The sequence below is a fragment of the Nematolebias whitei genome, chromosome 18 (assembly GCF_014905685.2).
Source record: "Nematolebias whitei isolate Nwh7 chromosome 18, NemWhi1, whole genome shotgun sequence".
NCBI lineage: Eukaryota > Metazoa > Chordata > Actinopteri > Cyprinodontiformes > Rivulidae > Nematolebias > Nematolebias whitei.
This window is the reverse complement of record NC_056515.1, coordinates 23,183,600-23,203,940: the sequence shown is the minus strand read 5'-3', so window position 1 is coordinate 23,203,940 and position 20,341 is coordinate 23,183,600. Positions and strand designations below refer to the sequence as shown.

The 20,341-nt window shown below is 38.7% G+C and overlaps 2 protein-coding genes across 2 annotated transcripts in view; one reads left to right on the top strand and one right to left on the bottom strand.

The window, feature by feature from the left end:
* Positions 1–1,273, top strand: part of kcnt1a (potassium sodium-activated channel subfamily T member 1a) — a 43,491-nt gene extending 42,218 nt beyond the window's left edge. Inside the window, exons 28-31 of the mRNA XM_037692246.1 lie at positions 393–687; positions 776–838; positions 912–996; positions 1,144–1,273. Of these exons, the coding sequence (XP_037548174.1) occupies positions 393–687; positions 776–838; positions 912–996; positions 1,144–1,273 (573 nt within the window). The remainder of the gene's footprint in view (positions 1–392; positions 688–775; positions 839–911; positions 997–1,143) is intronic.
* A 4,369-nt stretch (positions 1,274–5,642) lies between these two features.
* The window catches only part of camsap1a (calmodulin regulated spectrin-associated protein 1a), a 21,746-nt gene continuing 7,047 nt past the window's right edge, over positions 5,643–20,341 (bottom strand). The window contains 18 exon segments of the mRNA XM_037692338.1: positions 5,643–6,240; positions 6,746–6,864; positions 6,961–7,082; positions 7,173–7,260; positions 8,554–8,762; positions 8,866–9,002; positions 9,079–11,359; positions 11,474–11,558; positions 11,913–11,998; positions 12,271–12,397; positions 13,312–13,408; positions 13,929–14,068; positions 14,666–14,807; positions 15,753–15,791; positions 15,794–15,811; positions 17,407–17,487; positions 17,554–17,715; positions 18,211–18,473. Coding sequence (XP_037548266.1) covers positions 5,950–6,240; positions 6,746–6,864; positions 6,961–7,082; positions 7,173–7,260; positions 8,554–8,762; positions 8,866–9,002; positions 9,079–11,359; positions 11,474–11,558; positions 11,913–11,998; positions 12,271–12,397; positions 13,312–13,408; positions 13,929–14,068; positions 14,666–14,807; positions 15,753–15,791; positions 15,794–15,811; positions 17,407–17,487; positions 17,554–17,715; positions 18,211–18,473 — 4,487 coding nt within the window. The 3' untranslated portion in view covers positions 5,643–5,949.

Sequence of the window (20,341 nt, the reverse complement as noted above, 5' to 3'; positions counted from 1 at the left end):
CCAGGCCTGGCTCCAGAGTGGGGCCCCGGTGACCCACGTCCGGGCAAGGGAACATTAGGTCCGTTTATTTTTCTCATCAAAGGGGTTTTTGGGCTGCACTTTGTCTGGTCCCTCACCTAGGACCTGTCTGCCATGGGTGACCCTACTAGGGGCATAAAGCCCCTGACAGCATAGCTCCTAGGATCATTGGGACACTCAAACCCCTCCACCACGGTAAGGTGGCAGCCCAGGGAGGGGAGGATACTAAATAAAAAAAATTAAAAAAAAAAGGAAAAAAGTGTGAATGTTGAATCTGCATTCACCAGATAAGATTATACATTTTGTAACTTTAAGATCAAAGTTTACGCCTCAGACAAATTTGTCTAAAGATTACTTCAAGTCCCTCATCTCAGTCACAGGTGTCAATGAGCGTTGATGACGGTGAGGACACGAAGGACAGGGGGGACGAGTCTCGCAGCAACGACCCGACGGATCACCCCCTGCTGAGGAAGAAGAGCATGCAGTGGGCTCGGCGTTTGAGTAAGAAAAGCGTGAGGTGGCAGGGGATGAACCGGGACTCAAGCAAAGACCATGCTCAACGCATCGCCCAGCAGCGCCTCAACCTCTACAGGCGCTCTGAGAGGGAGGAGCTGTCTGAGCTGGTCCGAAACCGCATGAGGCATCTGGGCCTCCCCACCTCCGGATATGGTAAGAGTATATATTTTTGTTTTGTTGTATTCCACTGAAGTTATTGACTTTTCTTTTCCAGTATCATGTGTGTTTTGTTTACATGCAGATGACCTGACTAACCTGACAGCCAGTGACGTCATGAACAGAGTCAACCTGGGATATTTACAAGGTGAAGGTTTAGATCCGCAGGCACAGTGATTAAGACTGTGATTGAGCTGACTGTGTATGTGTTTCTGTTTCAGATGAGCAGAATGATCAGCAGAACACACTGTCCTATGTTCTAATAAACCCTTCTCCTGACACTAGGCTGGAGCTCAATGACATTGTGTAAGTACTTCAAGAAATCCCTTCAAAATTAACTCTCAGGTAGTCCTTTCACAATACGTATCTGCCATGGTTATGAGAGTAAAAAGCCAGTGTACAAGGATTAGTTTAGATAATGTTCTGTTTATTAGCATCTCAGTTCTGTTTCAGGTATTTGATCCGTTCTGACCCTTTGGCTCACGTCCCAGAGGAGCCACCTATCCACAGCAGCAGCCTGAAAGAGAGGCACGAGTCCAGCACCAGGGAGGACACCCAGAGACGACACAATGTTTGCCTTTAACTCATGGATCTCATACCAATCACTCTGTCGCTCTCAGCTCGTAACAACAAACATATTTTGTGAATTCATGTGCCTACCTACTGCCTAATAACAAATGTTTTTTTGTGTTGTCCTCTTACCACAAATACTGTAAATAAGGCTCGTTCTTTTAGCATATTAGTATGCTAACAGATGGAATTTAAGTCAGGGTCATATGTGCAATGCTGCCATTAGAGTAATCCTTGTGACACTGTTTGCTATCAAAACCTCTTGGAGTAAAGCTTAAATATAAATATGATGTATCTGCATTTAAAAATGCATATGTTGCACTTTTTACCATTTACCACGAGTTATCTACAACTTCAGTTTTGAAAAAGTTGGGACGTTGTGTAAAATGCAGATAAAAACAGAATGCATTGATTTGATTATTATAGTCACACTGGAACACAGTAAACATGTCATCTTTTCAAATAAAAAAATAATTATACCTTTTTTTTTAAACATGATGCCATTTTGCATATCATGACAACACATCTTTAGAATAAATGGGGCAGAGACATGTTTACTACTGTGAAGCAGCCCCTTTTCTTTTGGCAATAACCTGTAAACATGTAGGAACTGAGGACAGCAACTAATGTTTTTGAAGGGAAATGTCTCATTCTCGTGGATCTAGCTGTTTAAATTCAAGTTCAAGTAGGTTTATTGTCAAATAAGAGCTTACATTTAAACTAGGCTCATTTCTGAAAAGTCCTTAACTTTTTATTAAGGTATAGTTGCAAGATATTTTGTATCGTTGCACCTCTGATTTTGCTGTTTAAGCCCTCTAGAAATCATACTTGTTTCAATGGTTACATGTTTTCAATGCTGATGCAGACATAAATGGACACATTTATCAATCAAAGATCTCCTCGCAGCTTTAAACAATGAGTACAACATTTTGGTGCTCATAAACATTTTATAAATCATAATCTAAGAAGAGCACGTCAGTTTTTTAAAGTTTTAAATACTTGTAAATGTAACCCTACAGTTTGAAATGAAAGTCAAGACTTACAGAAAAACAAATCCCTTCATATATTATTATATGCAGATGATGATTAGAAGTATTAGAAAGATGCTAGTTTTAAGCTGTAGTAGTATTGAAGAGCTGTAATAAAACTAACGATAGATGATTTAGATCATTCATTTTGCATGTGATGCAGTTCAGTTTCTGCTGTAGCTACATGATGGAGTAACACCTATACAGAGCGATGCCAAACTGGTTTTTCTGATTTCACACTATCCGGATGTAACCCTGATCTCCAAACCTAGTTCCCCAACTGTTCTTTACCAGCCAATAATCCTTATTATTCTGAGTAGCATTACCCACAGACTACAGGGTTAATGTTCTGGGTGCAGGTGGGGTCATCATAAACTTCGTTCCTGTAACACAGGAAGACCTGGCTTTAACACACCTGGCTTTATTTGCTGGATTTCTCATTTCATGATGTGATAAATGTATTTAAGTGGTTAGAAGTCTGGACTGCAGGCAAGCCAGTTCAGAACCTGGACTCTTCTATGATGCCATGCTGTTGTAATTAAAATATATTGTTTAACACTGTGTTGCTGAAATATGCAATGCAATATTCTAGGTTCAATGCTTTTAGTTGTATTTTTTATAGACTGGTGAACCACTGCCCATCTTTACTTCTGCAGATTCCAATTCTTTAAGATGCTCTTGTGATATCCAGTCCTCCTAATGACCTGCTGCCTGTTAACACTGTGTGAAACACTCCTACCACTTAATTTTACAGACTTTTGTTGCTCCTGTCTTAACATTTTGCTGCCATCAAAGAGGAAATTATATTTCATGAAAGGTAAAATTATTTACTTGAAACATTTGGTATGGTTACTATGTTCTATCGTAAATAAAATATGGATTTATGAGATTTGCAAGTGTAAATATTCTGTACTTGTTTACACAGTGTATTACACAACATCCCAATATATTTGGAATTTAGGTTATGAATCAAATGTTTATAAGTAAAACAGCCCAAAGTGACCTAGAAGAAATGTGCATTAAAGTTTTTAATACTCACTTTTATCAGCTTATTCCAGGTAGTTCATCAGTGGCATCATGATCTATGGTAGAAACTAACAAACGTGAATGGTTATTTACTGCTTGTAGCTGCAGTTTCTTTCTTTGGTCTTAGGTTTTAGCACCGAGGGCTCAGTTCAGCCCTTTGAACTGAATGTGCAAAGTATTTAGTATTGTGCAATACAGTATATATATAATTAATCGGAAAAATGTAATTTTTCTTCTTAACAATCAGTGAAAATTTTTGCAGATTTATTTACAGTTTTGGTTCTTTAAACAAATCTTGACACTTTTTGCATTTACTGTCAGTCTGATTTTGTACAAATGTCAATGTTGACTAGATTTGTACTTGAATTTAGTTTTATGTGCACATTAAAGTGCTTTAAAATGCATTAAAATGGTTTAAAGTGTTGAAATCTTTTGGTTTTGTATTGTTGACCTCATGAACACTATCAGAATAATATTATAATTAATAATAATGAGTGCTGCCTGTCTGTTTTTCCACTTGCTGGTTAATCCTTGCAGAGTGTTTGTCATATTATAAATCTCTGTAAATTTCTTCCATCACCAAGACGACTGAAACGGTTTAGTTGGCTGCAGAGGGACTGCGACTTCTCATAAACAACCCTTGCTTCAAGTTTAACAAGAAAACATACCTAATTGCATTTTATTATATCTCTTTAAAATAAATAAACAAAAAGTACAACAGAAGTAAACATCTCTTTAACAGAATAAACTGAAAAATAGAGCCTACATTTTAGTAAACATAACTTGTACATTACGTACAAAAAAATACTATTCCAAAATGTACAAAATGCAGCAAACAAATATCAAGTATAGTGCAGTTTACCCAAATATCATTCCAGCCAGGAAAAAAAGTCTTTACAAGGAAACTGCTGGGTCATCAAATGTTAACGTCTCACCAGAATTTAAACAGCAATGAATGAGAAGCAAACGGCTCGTTGTGTTGGATCAGAAGAGACGATCAAGAATTTCAAATGAATGTGAAGTCAGTCCAGAAAGCACTTCTTGTTTGGGAATAATAAACACAATTCTTTTCATTTGTAAGACTTAACAACTTGTTTTTCACTGTAACGGCAGCGAATGGCTCAAATTAAAATAAAAACGAACAAAAAGCCGTGTTGTGTGTTGGAAGCTTGAAATCATGATTATCAGTTTGAACATGTTATGACCTCAACACCAATACAAAAACTCATTTCGATCTGCAAGCACACTTAAAACAACAGATTAGACATTAATGACCCCTAACATACAGTATGTTCCACACATACATACATTGAAATGGTATTTTATTTTAAGCCCACCTTTTCCAAAAGCCCATATCAGTAGCAGAAACAGATGTGCAGTCAGATGTTTGATTTTTTGCCAAGCTGAAATACAGTAGTACACATCACTTATGAGGAAATCACTTTGATTAGAGGTTAACCGATTTGACTTTTGCAAAAGCCAATGCCAATTTTTAGAAATCAGGACAGCCGATATATGAAGCCGATTTTTGACTTGTTTTCGGTTTATAAGTGTAACCTTTGAAAGTGCACGCAAATAAGATTACAATCTACTAGGTTTTGAAAACTAAAATGCAAAGCCAGTGCTGACAGTAGCATGGATTACAGAGAATAGGGCAAAAAACATTTTTAGCAGCTTCACAAATATTTTCTAAAGCATGTTTTTATCTATGTCTGTCTGTGTGCTCCTGTCTATACCAAAATATCTTATATGACATGAGAATTGTAATAAAACGTAGAAAATATTAATCGGATGTACAACTGATTTCCTTTTTGAGTCAAGCCGATTCAAAGTGGCTGCCACAACCATCTGACATTTAAAATCACATAAATTACCATAACTCGGTCAGTTTTACAGATGTTGACCTAAAATTTGATGTGGTAGTAGCTGAGAAACATCTCCAACACATACTCAGTGTGACAGCTCATGATAGGGCACGAGTGTGCATGATGTCATTTTCATGATTTGACCAAAATGTCTCAAACTCTGGTCTCTTAACGTAGGATGAGCTCAGGGTAAAACCCTGGCATGAAAGGCCGCAGGCAATATGCATTCCTTTATTGAATGCTAAGCCTTGAATTTCTGTTGTTGTTGTTGATATTTTTGTTGATGGACACAGTTACAGATCAAACAAATATGTCTGCCTTTTAATGGATTAGTATGCATTGACATGGCTGACGTTAATTATTAAAAAATGGCAAAAATCAGCTTTAATAATCAACTGCCCGATCAATCGGTTGACCTCAAGCTTGCACATAATATTTATTTGCACTTGATGTTTGTAGAACATTTGCCACTGTGCAGAGAATTAGCTAAATTACACTCATCAGTTTAGTTTATCTTCCTGGTGCATGAAAAAAAAATCCCCATCTGTGTATTATTGATGTATGAACCATTTTTAAATTAAAATACTGAAGTGTGACATGCAGAATAAAGCAATGACAAGATGTTTAGTACATGTTGGTTGGCGTTTTATACTGTGCATACTCACACTGCCACATATCATAAAACCTTCCCCTAGGAAGATGTTAGTCTCCTCTGAGTTATTTGTCCTGCCCTTCAATAGCTTCAAAAATTGTTACATGTCCTAACGTGTTCACTTCCGGCGTGCACTCCCTGGTCTCCTGACCTGCCACAGGTGATTGTGGATGGTCAGAGCGTCCACACTAACAGACACGGACTTGGCAGGAATGACTGTGAACTGTTTGCGATCCGAGTTGTATTTGTAAAGCTTGTCGATCATCTTTCGGCTGATGGTGCGTGGGCCAGTGCCTGTGAACTTGATGATCTCCTCAGTGTCCGGTGAGTAAGAGTAAATGGCACGAAACTGGCACCCACCGTCGCGGAAGAGGATGATCAGGTGGTTGGATTCACACTTTTCTAACTCCTGAAAAGCACAAACAACAGTCCTCAATGAAGATGAGGGGACAACATGAGCAGAACAGTGTAAGACACACAAAAAGACAGATACAAAGTTCCCTAATGGCTTTGTAGGTATAAAGTAACTTTGACCAATTCAAAATGAATGTGTCTGTGTTTGTCTTTAGTGTTATAATAACTCATGAACCAGAGGACATATTTTTATTTAAACTCTCAAATTGTAATTGTTGTATGCCCTTGTTTAACTAATTAACCATTGAAGTCATCCCAACTCAAGATGGCTGCCACAATTAACTGACATTAGCGTCCACAAAGATGTGTGATATGTCACTGATTCTTACAGATATTGAGCTAAAATGTGTGTTAGTAGCTGAAAGTCATTCATAATACATACCCCAAGTACAAACAATTCATGTGAGATCACGTAATATAATGCAAAATATCACAAAAACTGTTATGTTTAAAGTTTGACCAAAGCAGCTACAACTTTTATTTCTCAACACAAGTCGTACCTCAAGCACAACATTCTTCTGGACCTCGTTAACTTTTCCAGCAAGGCAGCAATGGGCGATGGCATTGATGATGATTGGTTTGTTCGATTTAGAGCTCGGCTCCTTGAAAAGTTTAGGACCTTTAAACAAACACAAGATCAACAAAATACATATATGTTATTGTAGATGTGTGTTTTTTTTTTTTTAAGTAGATTAAATTCTGCATTTGTGCTCACCATTGTACTCGGTGGAAATGATGGATGAGGCTATAGAGCCGCTCTCCCAATCCCGCTCCATGTTCCTGCTGGAGGCCCTGCTCAGGACGGGGAATGACTCCATGGAGCACACAGACCCAGCCCTTGTGGAGACATGAGTAAGTTGATCAGATAACTGTGGAGATGCACAGGATTTTTCATGTGATCACAGCATTTAGAGAGAAAATTCTCACCTGTTTGACTCTGCGCCTCCAGAGATAACGCTGTCGGCATCTGTCGCCAAAGAGAGCGTTGATCCTCTGTGACTGAGACTCAGATCAGCTAAAAATGAGAGAAAAATACAGTAACACCAGATATCAGCTAGTTTTAATAAGTAGTTGTTACATTAAATCTCCAGTTTACGACTCAGACCAAAGGAACTCAAATAAGTCGCTTTGATGACTGATACCTCTACTAAGATAAAAACTATCGTACTTTCCACCGTAAATGTTGCACCGTCGTATAAGTCACATCAGTCCATATATGTCTAATAAAGTGGAACAAAAGATAAGATCTTTGCTTTGCCATATAGGTTGCATTTATTATGCGTCACCGCTGACAACCCCGAAACGTGGGCCGGTGTTGTGCTAAAAATCGATTGGCTGCCAAACGTGAACGGGAGGACTTTAACAAGAATTTAACAAGATTAACACTTAAAAACAATTATTTGTTAGTTCAAAATTATAGCAAAGGTGTGTATCAGTTTAACTTTTCCTTAATAAATGCACTTTATTGGTCAAATCAGCTGCATTCAAAAGCCTATTCATGGCTGCGGGAGTGCACAGAGGGGGCAATGCTCACTGTGCATTTCTTCAAAATGTACTGAGATAACCACCTAAAAACAAATATTTGTTTGTTCCACATTATAGTAAAGGTGTGTCTCAGTTGAACTTTTTCTTAATAAATGCACTTCAGCGGTCATATCAGCTGTATTTCGCCTGGGCGATGCGGCGAAATACAACTGATTTGACGTTTGCACCAGGAGTTCCAGAGTGAGACGAAGGTGGCTTTATATGGCAAGCCAAGTATCTCATTAATAGCCACTTTTACCTATGAATGAGACACTTGGCTTGCCATATTACTCAACCACCCTCTAGTGGCTGAAAATGGTAATGTTCAATATTTTCCATGTCAGAATGAATGAAATCGTCAGATCTCAGCCAAAAATTGGGTTATAAATATGGGGAAAAAATATATTAGTCGCTTCGGTGTATAAGTCGCATGATTTGAAAATGTATGCAAAAAGGTGCAACCTATATGGCAAAAAATACAGTACATGTGATAAACTGTTTTAGTTTGCTGTATAAACTCTTTAATAAGCTGTGCATGCTTGTCAATAAACCATGCAGAGCAGGAAAGACTGTTCACCTTCCCTGCCGCCTGCTGCTGAACTTTGGGCTTTGATTAACTTGGACACCTTCAGAGATTCACCTGCACAACACATGTATACACACTTAGGGGATGACAACAAATACAAAACTAAACTAAACTAGTATCTCACTTTGTGAACAGGTAAAAATGGAGACAACATAGAACAATTGCCTAAAACAAAACTTGTGTTTCAGCTGTTCTTACGTGTGGTGGATCCTTTGGAGAAGCTGCTGGATTCTTCACGGTGCAGTGATTTGGGTCTGTTTCTGCGAGGTTTAGTTCTTGTGCGAGGTTTAACCAAACCTTGCTCTTCCATAAGTGCTTGCTGCTTCCTCCGCAAATACTCCTGTTTAATTAGCTCTCGCCGTGCCTTCTCCTCCTCCTTCCGCACACGCTCCTCCTCAGCTTTACGCCTTGAACGAACATTGCAAGGGTTAAGACATCCAGTTCAATACACCTGTACCCGCACTCCATAGATTAATCTTCATCCTTGTTTGTGCATGAGATCTAACCTACCGAGCCTCGTCACGTTTGAGCTCACTCTCTACTTCTTGCTGCTGTTTGCGAAGTCTTGCCTCTTCCGCTTTGCGCTGCTGTTTGAGGAGGAAGGCAGCGCGACGTTTGGCCATTTCATCCTCTGCTTTCTCGTCATCCTGCAATTTAAAACAGACACTATTCACATATCTGCATCTTATAAACAAATACATGGTGAAAAACTGTGAATTGTACCTTAAAAAAGAAGCCTAACACGTTCTTCTGCTCAACTTCTGCTGAGCTCTCTCTACTGCCTGTGCTGCCATTCTCCAGTGGATCTTTAATCTCAGACAAGTCAACCTCAATCAGCTGACCTCTGAGCCTCATACTTTCATCAACATTGCCAATCTCATTGCTTGTGTTAGAAACTTGTTTCTCCTCTTCTTCTGCATCTTCTGTTATGGATTCTGAGGAGTTGGCAATAACCGGTGGGTCTTGTGAATTTGATTTGCCTGAGCAGTTCCCACCTCTCTCTGTGGGGCTTTCATGAACTCTAAAGGTGGCCTTCCTCTGAATACTTCTCTCAGTTTTGTAGCTCTCGACAGCATGCCCTGTCTCGTGCTCTCCATCAGCACATTTTTTTGGAGAAGGCTGGCTTTCTGGGGATGGGATGGTTGAGTTGGTGGCAACGGTTTTAGTGTTTTCTTTGCTCTTTTTCTGCTCTGTTGCTTTGCTGCGTTGGCTGGAGCTAAGCTTGGGAGGACGGCGCGCAGGGAGAGAACTGCTGCCACTGATATCTACAAAATGAACTGCAAAAGATCTGGGGTCTGAGGTAGAGGGAGTTGTTTGTGTGGCATTGGGGGTTGTGCTTTGGTCTGTTTGCAAACTGTCTTGGGGTGAAACCACATTCTGCTTCATCAAGAGGTCCTGCTGTAAAGAGAGCTGCATCATCTGTTGCTGAATAGAGCTAATAGCTTGATTAAGTAGATCTATAGAGCGGGAACACCCGTTTACATCAGGTTCAGAGCTATTATACTGGGATGAGGTGTTCCACTTGTTGTCTTTGTTTATCAGTTGTTCTTCAGTTTGATCTTTCAGGGCATCTAAACAGGAATCATCCTTGCAGGACTGGGTCTTAACTTTCCTCCTGCTAGCCGTTGTTGATCCAGAAGAATCCTGGGAGTGTTTTGGTGGTAAAGGAAGTGTGTCGCTCCTCCCTTCACTCTTCTTAACAATGTTCAGGAATGCAGCTTTCCCAAGCTTTAGTCTCTGCCTAGCTGACAAGGCCTCCACTTTCTTCTTCTGATACTCTATCGCACGCCTTTGCTCTTCCAGCTGCATGTGTAGCTGAAGCAACTCTGAAGGCACAACTGATGGACAAACCATCACATTCTTCTCCAGTGCAGCACAAGACTCCTTCCCTAGCCACTGAGGTGCAATTTCAGAGCCATCTGGTGTGGTCTTCTGGGAACTGCTGGTACTGGAGTATCCATCACGGAGGCCGAGTTTAAGGAGCTTTTTCTCTGCGAAGCTGGTCATCTTGACACCTATGCTACCCGAGGCGCTGCAGCTGCTTGCCCACGATACAGTACTTGGGCAAGGACTTGAGCGTCCGCTGACATCTTCCTTATCTTCCCTCTCTGTCACCTTCAAGTCCTCTCTGAGTTTGGCTGATTCGCCTTCTCCGTCGCCAAACTCAGGCATGTATTCCTTCTCTAAACAATCTCCCCTACTTGTCCTCAACACCTCTGTCTGATCATCCTCATCATCGTCTTCCTCAAGGTCTGCAATGTCAGAATCAGAGTCATGCCCTACTTCGGGCATAGGGGTGAATGAACTGTGGTGGTCTGTTTCCCCTGACGAATGAAGGAAAAATCCTGGAGAATGTTTCCCAGACTGAGAGATGCCTGTTGAGCTAAGCACTGATTTTTCCACAGGTCTCGGTGGGCCGGCACTTCTGTTTGGCTCAACTAAAGGAGATTTCCTTTTTGAGCTGTTAGGTACATTGGCTGTAGCTTTCTTACCAGCTTCTGCTCCTCTACAGCAACCTTCACCGCTTTCTTCCTGCTTGTTCACAGTGATAATCTTCTCTTTGGCTCGCTTAGGGACAGCCGGTATCAAAGGCTCCAGATAGTAGCTGTCTGCCTGGTGGTCCAGAGTAAAGGGACTTGTGTCAGGGGGGAGAACATGACGGGTTTTAGAATCCCTGGAGGATAAGTTTAAATTATGCGTTTCCAGCTCATCCTGCTCCATTTCACTTCTGACTCTGTGTCGAGAAAATGCAGAAGGGTGGATAACAGAAACAAGTTCCTCCTCCTCTATTACCTCCTCTTCATCTTCTATGCACATGTGACTAAGCAGGCTTTGGCCACTGAGTCGGTGCTGAGGCAGAGCTGACCCCAGCATATGTTTGGGAGTAATGCTCATGATGTTAGAGGCTAAGCTGTCTTTGCTGATGGATCGAGCGATGCTGATGCTGTCTGATTCATCCTCTTTTGCAAAATGCAGAGTGTAGGGCACCGGCTGGGATAAAGGTCTAAAAAGAAGCAATGGAACAAGGTAAGTAAAAGTGTTATAAAGCTAAGAATAAAACCGCCGTATAACTAAGGAAAGTTCAGTTAATTTGGAAAAGCTGTAACCATGGACTCACCTTGTTTTTCTCTCTGACCACGCCAATATGGAGTCCTGATGGTGCCCATCTGATCGTGTCATGGGGTTTGACCTTTTCCTCAACTCTTCAAAAAGAAAACACTGGTCATATATTAGTTGGACTTTATATCTAAAAAAAAAAAGTAACTTATTTCACCAACTTAAACTTCAATAGAAGAAGCAATAACTAAAAGAAACTTTGAAACAGTAAAAAAAAAAAAAAGTCATTGAGTTTTTTGTTGTTTTTCAGGAAGTAGTCATTCAAATATAAATTCACGAAAATCCAAAGATCAAATTGTTCTTGGTAAGCTTTTTATTTCCTCTCTTATTTTTCCTCGTAATGTTTAGTTTAAAGCTCAGCAGCAGCTATTTTTGTGTTGTCTTTGTCCATAAACACGCTTTGCTGAACAGCATCTGAGCAAATATTTGACATGTATTACCTGAAGTGCCCTTTTCAACCGCCCTCTGCTGTCTCTGTCTCAAGGGGAGCAACGAGTGAGATGAGATGGAGGAAGTTGTTGTTTTGCTGAAAAGAAGGAAAACAAAGGTTCTTTTGTAACATTTAAATTATGTTGCTTGATTGTCTAATCCATTTTAAACCAACAATTTTTACTAAAAACTTTTCAAGCTTGAGGTATAATAGGCAATTATTAGGTGGAATTAGGTGGAAAAGTATTTTTAAACTACCAACACATCCACAATCATACAAGTCTAAGGTTAGATATTCAAACATATAAATGGAAAATGATTCTCTGATACAAAGCCAAAAACATATAATATAGAACAAATATTCAGTACCTCATGTCTGTGCTTGTGGTTGAGGTCAAGATGTCCTCTGAGTGGGATGATGGCATGCAATGTCGTTTGTTAACATTTGAGGTGGGTACATAAGATCGAGAACTTTTGGGCTGGAGCAGAAGTCTCACTGAAAAAAAATAGGTGTGCAAAAAAGACAGAAAAAAAAGGTTTACGTACATAGTTTTTATCCATTTGAATTAAAAGAGTCATACTTCTAGTATTTTTTTTAAGTTAATTTGATCAATATTTTTCCAGGCTTTCTGAAAATGTTTCAATTTTTTTTTTTTCTTAATTTGTATTTTCCTATTTTTTTCATTCCTTTCTGGTCTTTTACATGACCATTACAGAATTGTGCAGTTTGCGCTTAAAAGAAGAGGAAAGTGGATCAGCAGATGAACAACACTGTATTTGAAAGTCATGCTTTAAAGAACTGGGAATAAATTCAACAAAGGTCTGAAACAAAACCAGAGAAATGCATTATTTTCAGTTGATCATCAATTCTGTGTTAAGTTTTCAGCTAATGCTCTTTTGGGCATCCCCTTGTTGGTGAAAAATATTATTTTATGTGCCAAACTGTGTCATCTTTGGTATTTTATATGGTTGTTTTTTTTTCATTTAGCCTTTATTTATCCAGGTTAGAAAAAAATGTGTTTTTACAGGTTGCTATTAACAATTGTCTAAAATCCCTTTGAAAATTAAAGACAAAATTAATTGCAAAATTCTCGATGTGTTGACACAGAACTAGTTCATCTCTTGAGTTTAGACGTCTTATACACTTATATGATTTATAAGTCAGGGATAATTGGCTGAAGAAACAAAAAAAAAAGTAATTTGAAGTGAAAATGGTCAAGTCCTGGGCTGGAAAAATAGACAGAATATAAGTGGAAAAAGTAGCCAAAATAAGCCTGACAAATATTTGATCAAGATCTAAAATAAATACTATAAAGACTAAGTTCCGAAAAGCAAAATATGAAAAGTAAGTAATGTCTCAAAACTTTTGCACAACACTACAATTACTTCAAAGTAAGGAATATGTTATACCATCTTTGATTTCCTGAAGGCTTCTGGGCTGTACGAAGTCTGGCTTCACATTCTCAAACCACCAGAAAAGCTCAGCGATGAAGACCATGACATTAATCTGCAAGACACGATGGCCAAGGTGAATGCCAGGAGCAACACGCAACAAAGAACTCCCATCTCTTCCTTCCAACGTAACTACACGTATATCTTCTTTTTTTTTTGCAGAACACACACTAAATTTATATTTTTCTCTAAAGTTTCACATCTGATACAGATGATACACATCACCTGTATTAGATGAGACGACTTAGTGCAGAAGTGAAACGTTCATAATACTGCAAAAATGTCTCCTGGTAACATGCGGTGTGCTTTTAGAAATATAATAGCATAAGTGGAAGCAGAATGTGAGCAAATTAGCTCAGTTTTATTAATAGAACAATATATAATTGATCTCACTTAATACTCGTGTCGTGAGCAAAAATCATTTTAAAGAAGCAAAGAAAAGCTGATTCCTTTTTGATATTTTTATACTTTTCACTTTATTCAACCTTTACATTTGGCACAATGTGATGATTGTTTGAATGCAGTGCAGCTTTAAAGAGGTTTGTCGCTGTAACGTGTAGTGTTTCTTGGATTACCTTTAACACCGGTGGAGAGTACAGCAGGTCCTCGGGCTTCAGATGGAAACATTCACTTAAATATTCATTAGAAAACTCTTTCAGCAGCTGGATGTTGTACACACTTTCAGCAATGGAAGGAACCTCTTTCAAACAGATATCTGCACAGATCAGAACAACAGGATTCAGAACTGTCACGTCAATTCTGCAAAGTTTAATGGTTAAATAATCAGATGAGCCCTTTAAAACACATAGTTATTTTTATTAATGATGACTTTTACTTTTTGCATTGTGAACAATGTTCCTGTATAATATAGAGAATGTAACTATATATTAAAATTGTTATCAGACATATTTCTGCAGGTAATAGTAGCTTAACATAGAAAATTAAAAAATAAAAACTGTTAAGCTAAGTTGACAACCCCTTGTGAAAAAAGAGCACCGCATATGGCACATTATACCCACATTAACAAATTATTTTACTGCAATACAACAGTCTATAGCTAAAGTCTGGACAAGCAAAAGACCTTACATAACATTTGACCTTGATGTATGACCTTGATCTTGGAGCTGGGATCATGAAAAGGTGTATGCAACACAGTCTATATATACAGACGGGTGGACGGATAGAGACTATACCATAATATGTCCTGACTTCAATGGGTGTAAAACATATACAACTGAGTAAATATATTAGTTGAAATAAATAAAAGCACAATTAAATAACCTGATACATCAAACTAATCGTGTTATCATACCTTCCAGTCTAATGAGGTCTGGGCAGTAGAAGTGGATCATGGCTAGCAGAGCTGAACCGTCACACACGTCCTTCAACAGGTCGTCCAACAGAGGGAAGTGCTGCAGAGTGCGGCCAGACAGGTGATCTCTGCGGTACCGCACCTACACAACCAGAGAGATCCAAATGTATCCAGCGATATCTGATCCAATATCGTCACATGCTCACTCATAATACACATACACCACATTTTTCACTTTGTAAAACATCCTGTCTCACTTAAACACACATAACGCACAGACAGCAAATATATGTGATTTAGTTAAGCCTTCCCAAAGAGTGCTTTGTGCACCGGACACCTCATGTGGTGCATCACTGTGTGTCTTTACAAATAAGGTCTGGCAGGTATGTCAGCAGTCTTCAGTTATAACAAATAACTGATCAGTGTGTTTAGTGGTTCGTGGATGAAAAAGAGAAAAACAGTAAGTTGAAATGGAAAATAAAATGGGTCAATAATCTGTCTATCATGGTGCACTCAGATTCATAACTGGCTGTAACTACCGTACCCACCATTGCACCCTGTATTCACTGGTTAACTGGTTATAATTAATGTCACGCAGACTCTCTCACTGGTACATTTTCATCTTTAAATGACTTCTTGGTCTGCTGCCTTCATACATCTCCTCCTACATGTCTCTGCATGAGTGCAGCTCCAGCGTGCGCTCTCAGGACATTATTACCTGCAGTGTTCCCTCAATGAGGACTGAACTAGGCAAAAGGGCCTTCTCCTACTCCGCTCCTGTTTCCTGGAATATCTTACAGAAAGATCTGAAGCTCTCAACCTTGACCTCTTTAAGTGGCTTCAAACATCTGCTAAGTTCACTGGAAAAACCAACGCAGACATGTTCCTGTTTTTAGGATTTTGCATCGCTTTATAATGTAGCTGTTTTTGTTCCAATTTTCAACATAATTTTCTTCCATTTATTTTACAATGTATATGCTTTTTTATGATTGTCTAATGTTGTCATCATTCATTGTTAAAACAGGTCTCTCTTGTAAATGAGTTGAGGAGACTAACCTGTATAAATTAAGGTTGAATGAATTAACACACAAGAGAACTCCACAGGCTCCAATAAGCAATGGGCCAGACAGCATGCACTAAATCAGGCTGGTGGTGCAAGAGAGGAATGATGGGGAGGAAGTCACAAAGGAATTGAAACATATATGTGGATGATGTGGAGCTGTTTAAAAACTGGGGTGGTTGACGTGGTCAGCAGTTCATTCCACCTCTGTGGAGATGAAAGATGAAAATAAACGGAGATGTAAGAGATTTCAAATTAAAGCAAATGAGCATGCACTGTACGATCCTTTTTGCGCCACAAAACGGACTTTTGGTATCCGCAACACACGTGATTGTTCTTAATTTGTTTTTTTACCCATTTTAAAATCCAACTTTATTTTTCATCACAGCGACTTTTCAATCTGAAATTGACGCACGAGGACACACATATGCAAGGTAGGGTAGATGACAAACATTTACACTTACAGGTACAAGTTTCCAGTACCACTTGGAGGGAGACTAGTGTCCAAGAAGCACAAAGGGGAGGAAACAAACGAGATACAAACAGGAAGAGGAGCAGACAAATCGAGGGTCAGATACAGCGAGAGGACATCAGACTACCTCCTGTTGGAGAGGAGACAGATCTGATCTAGACATGATTTAGACAGAAAAGAAACAATAGTAGTTTGTTTTTAGGTATAGGAAATAACAACCACAGTATGCTTTGAATGATAATTGTAAGTCATCTCATCATTTTTGATTTTCTGTAACAAAGGTGGTCAACTTAAAGTGAGTCGCCAAACTTTGAGGTAGAACCGCATAGATTGAAAAAAAGAACTGATACAGCACAAAATTTAAGCTTATTCTGGACCACGTGACTCAGCCACATATAAATGCACACATTAATCAATTATCTTTAAATTCAGCACAATATGAGGCATTATATGAGACATTTGCACATTAACACTGGAAAATGTCCACAGTGAGTTACTTAAATTCTTAGCAGGTGCTTGATCACTGTAAAATAATACAACAGCATTTAAAAAGTGTTTTTTTTGTTTTGTTTTTATTAACAGAAACTTTAAAATGGCTGTTGAGTAGAAAAGGCAGGTAGAAATACATAATACAGTCCAGTACTTACTGGGTGCAAATCTGGCATTTACAAATAAATCATTATCAGGTACAAAAAAAAACTAAGTGTCCATTTTCTCTATAGCTGTATTATGAAGTAACTTGTTACAATGCACACACAGGGTATGTACCTGCTCACCGGGTACGTATCTGGCATGTACCTGGTACTTATATGGTACATATATGGTACTGAACTGGTGCATAAGGTGCATACTTCGTACTCAGTGAGTATAAACCTGGTATTTACAGGGTATGTGCCTTCTGATTACTTGTTATTTATTGGGTATGTACCTGATACTTACAGGGTAAGTACTAGCTATCAAACATATATGTATCTAGTACATACAGTGTATTTACATGGTATTTACAGAGTGTGTATTGATAATCACTGAGTATAGGTGAGGTACTTGGTATTTACCAGTTACATACCCTGTAACTACATGGTAATAAGTTACTTTATAATACATTTCAGGCCCTGTAGGTTACCCAGTAAGTTCCCGGTAAGTACCAGGCTGTATGATGTATGCTACTAAAAGAGGTAGAGGCAAAGTAAGACAAAAGTAGTGCTTTACTTTGTGGTGACTTGGCGACTCCAGCAGGTGTTGCTTCAGTTTACTTTCCTTTTCTGTGAGCTCCTTCATCTTAATGTTAACCTGAAGCAGATAAGACACTGAATAATTGCCGACTTAAAAGCACAAAAATCTAAAAAAAAGTACTACCTTATTAATCCAAAAGATCATTGCGTCTTCCAGGTCATATGGAAGCTCCTTGGAGGCGCTGATGTTTGTGAAGCGCTTGACACTGGACACCACCTTCTCGATGCTGATCATCTCTGCTGTGTAGGCCAACATCAGGGCATCAATGAGGTGGATGTGAGAGCTCTGGAAGGACAGAGATTTTTTTAATGATCTTTCATCAACAAATAAAAGTGTGTGTCTACTTTCACACCTATTTCAGTAAATAACACATCCATTAGCTGATGCTTCTAACAGTTCAGAGTAACACCGACTAAACTGCAGCTTTCCAGCCAGCTGGGATCATAATGTTTTCACACATACAGGGCACAAATAATATCTCAGTGGAAGGGATTCTTTTTTTTTTTTTTAAAGATGCACAGTTTGTCTCATATTTTTTGCAGCATCAGATTAAAAAAAACAGCAAAACGGTGGCATCATCTGTTCATTTTTTTTTTCATTTCAACACTAAGCTCATAGCAAAAACAAATTAGTCTAGTTGTATAGCTTGTGATGCTTTTTCTCTGTTTTCATTAAGTTACATGACCAAAGAGGATATAATAATAATAGATAATATAATATTGTAATTTTTAGTACACTTGTTTCAGTTATTTAATATATTGCGATTGCTGTGTTACCAACCATTTTAATGGGAGACGAGCTTAGATCCAGATCAGACACTGGTGCAGTGTTGTTCTCCAGGACATAGATGCCTCTTCTGGACAGGGCTTGGATGACAGACTGGTGGCTTTGCAGGGAGGCAGCCTGCTCAGCACGAAGGATGAGTCCACACACATGACAGTAGAGCTCGCCAGACAGCAGCAGGTGAATGATGGTGGGTTTGATGTGTTCCTGCTCATACTGGTCTGTATAAAAGGGGTCTCGTAGATCGACAGGGATGTGATCTGGAAAAAATATATATATGTTGTGGAATCATTTATAATCTGCTTGATTAAAAACATACAATGTCAGAAAGTTAGGTTTTTTTTTTTATCAAATTTATATTCAGACAAAAATAATGTTCTGCACTGACCTTCACATCTATTTTTGTACGGGCACGTAAACCAATGTCTCACCGTGTTACATAACAAAGCTCCAAGTGCACACACAATTAAAGTATTAAAAGGTCCGTGGAGAAACCAGTATAAAGCCATGACACTGAGATAAAGTCAGGGTCTGATCAACATGTCGACGGCTCTAAGTCCATGAGTTAACAGGACTTAACAAGGATGCTTAAGCTGATGGTGTTTCCCAGACAGCCTGCCTATGAGACCAGACATAGAGAGGCTATTTTTACATGCCTTGGACATGTTAATCCAGATTTAAAGTCTGCAATACTCTTGAATTTTAGCTTATACACATTCTGTATAGCTGGAGACCAATGGAGAGAAGGTCATGATTGGTCCGCTGGTATAATTATTAATTAACTTTGTTAATATTAAAAGGGAGTCAGTAGCTCCTTAGTTTAAGTCTGTTTAAAGATGGATGAGAAAGGAAGAAGCTACTACTACTTAGTCCGAAGCAAAGGAAATGTGTTTACAGGCACATCTAAAGTAAACATCATCAGGCCAGGACTCTGCAGTCTACAGCTGTGCTTGAAAGTTTGTGAACCCTTTATAATTTTCTATCTTTCTTCATAAATATAACATAAAACATTATCGGATTTGCACACAAGTCGTAAAAGTAGATAAAGAGAATACAGTTAAACAAATTAAACAAAAATATTATACTTGGTTATTTATTTATGAGAGAAATGACCCAATATTACATATTTGTGAGAGGCAAAAGTATGTGAACCTTTGCTTTCAGCATCTGGTGTGACCCCCCCTGTGCAGCAATAAATGCAACTAAACATTTCTGGTAACTGTTGATCAGTCCTGCACACGGGCTTGGAGGAATTTTAGCTCATTCCTCTGCACAGAACAGCTTCAACTCTGGATGTTGGTGGGTTTCCTCACATTAACTGCTGCTTCAGGTCCTTCTACAACATCTGGATTGGATTAAAGTCAGAACTTTGACTTGGCCATTCAAAAACATGAACTTTATTCTTCTTTAAACATTATTTGGGTGTTTAGGGTCATTGTGTTGTTGCATGACCCACCTTCTCTTGAGATTCAGTTCATGGACAGATGTTCTGACGTTTTCCTTCAGAATCTGATATAATTCAGAATTCATGGTTCCATCAATGATGGCAAGCCATCCTGACCCAGCTGCAGCAAAACAGGCCCAAACCATGATACTACCACCACCATGCGTCACAGTTGGGATATCATCCGTGCATAACAATGCTGTTATTGCAAGTATCACTCAGCCCTCCGTGAATAAAAAGCAGTCATCATGGCACTAACGATCAGATGTTGATGCTCCTCCTTTTACATGTGAACAACTCGTTTTGGCTGCCACCAGTAAACTGGTTGATCCACTATGAGAAAGAGCTGTTTATAAGTGAAGTCAACTTTATTTATAGAGCACATTTAAAACAGAAACTGTTATCAAAGTGCTTAACAACAACATCAATGGGAGTAAAATTCATGAAAAAAAATACCATTCACTAATGATAATACTGAATAATTAATAAAAAGCATTTAAAACATAGGATCACAGAACAAACAACAACAACAAAAAAAAACACACTAAATCAACTCACACTGTGTGAAATTCCTGTGAGAACAGATGTGCTTTTAGTAGAGGTTTGAACTGAGGAAGGGAGGTGACCTGCCTAATGTTAATATAATATAATATAATATAATATAATATAATATAATATAATATA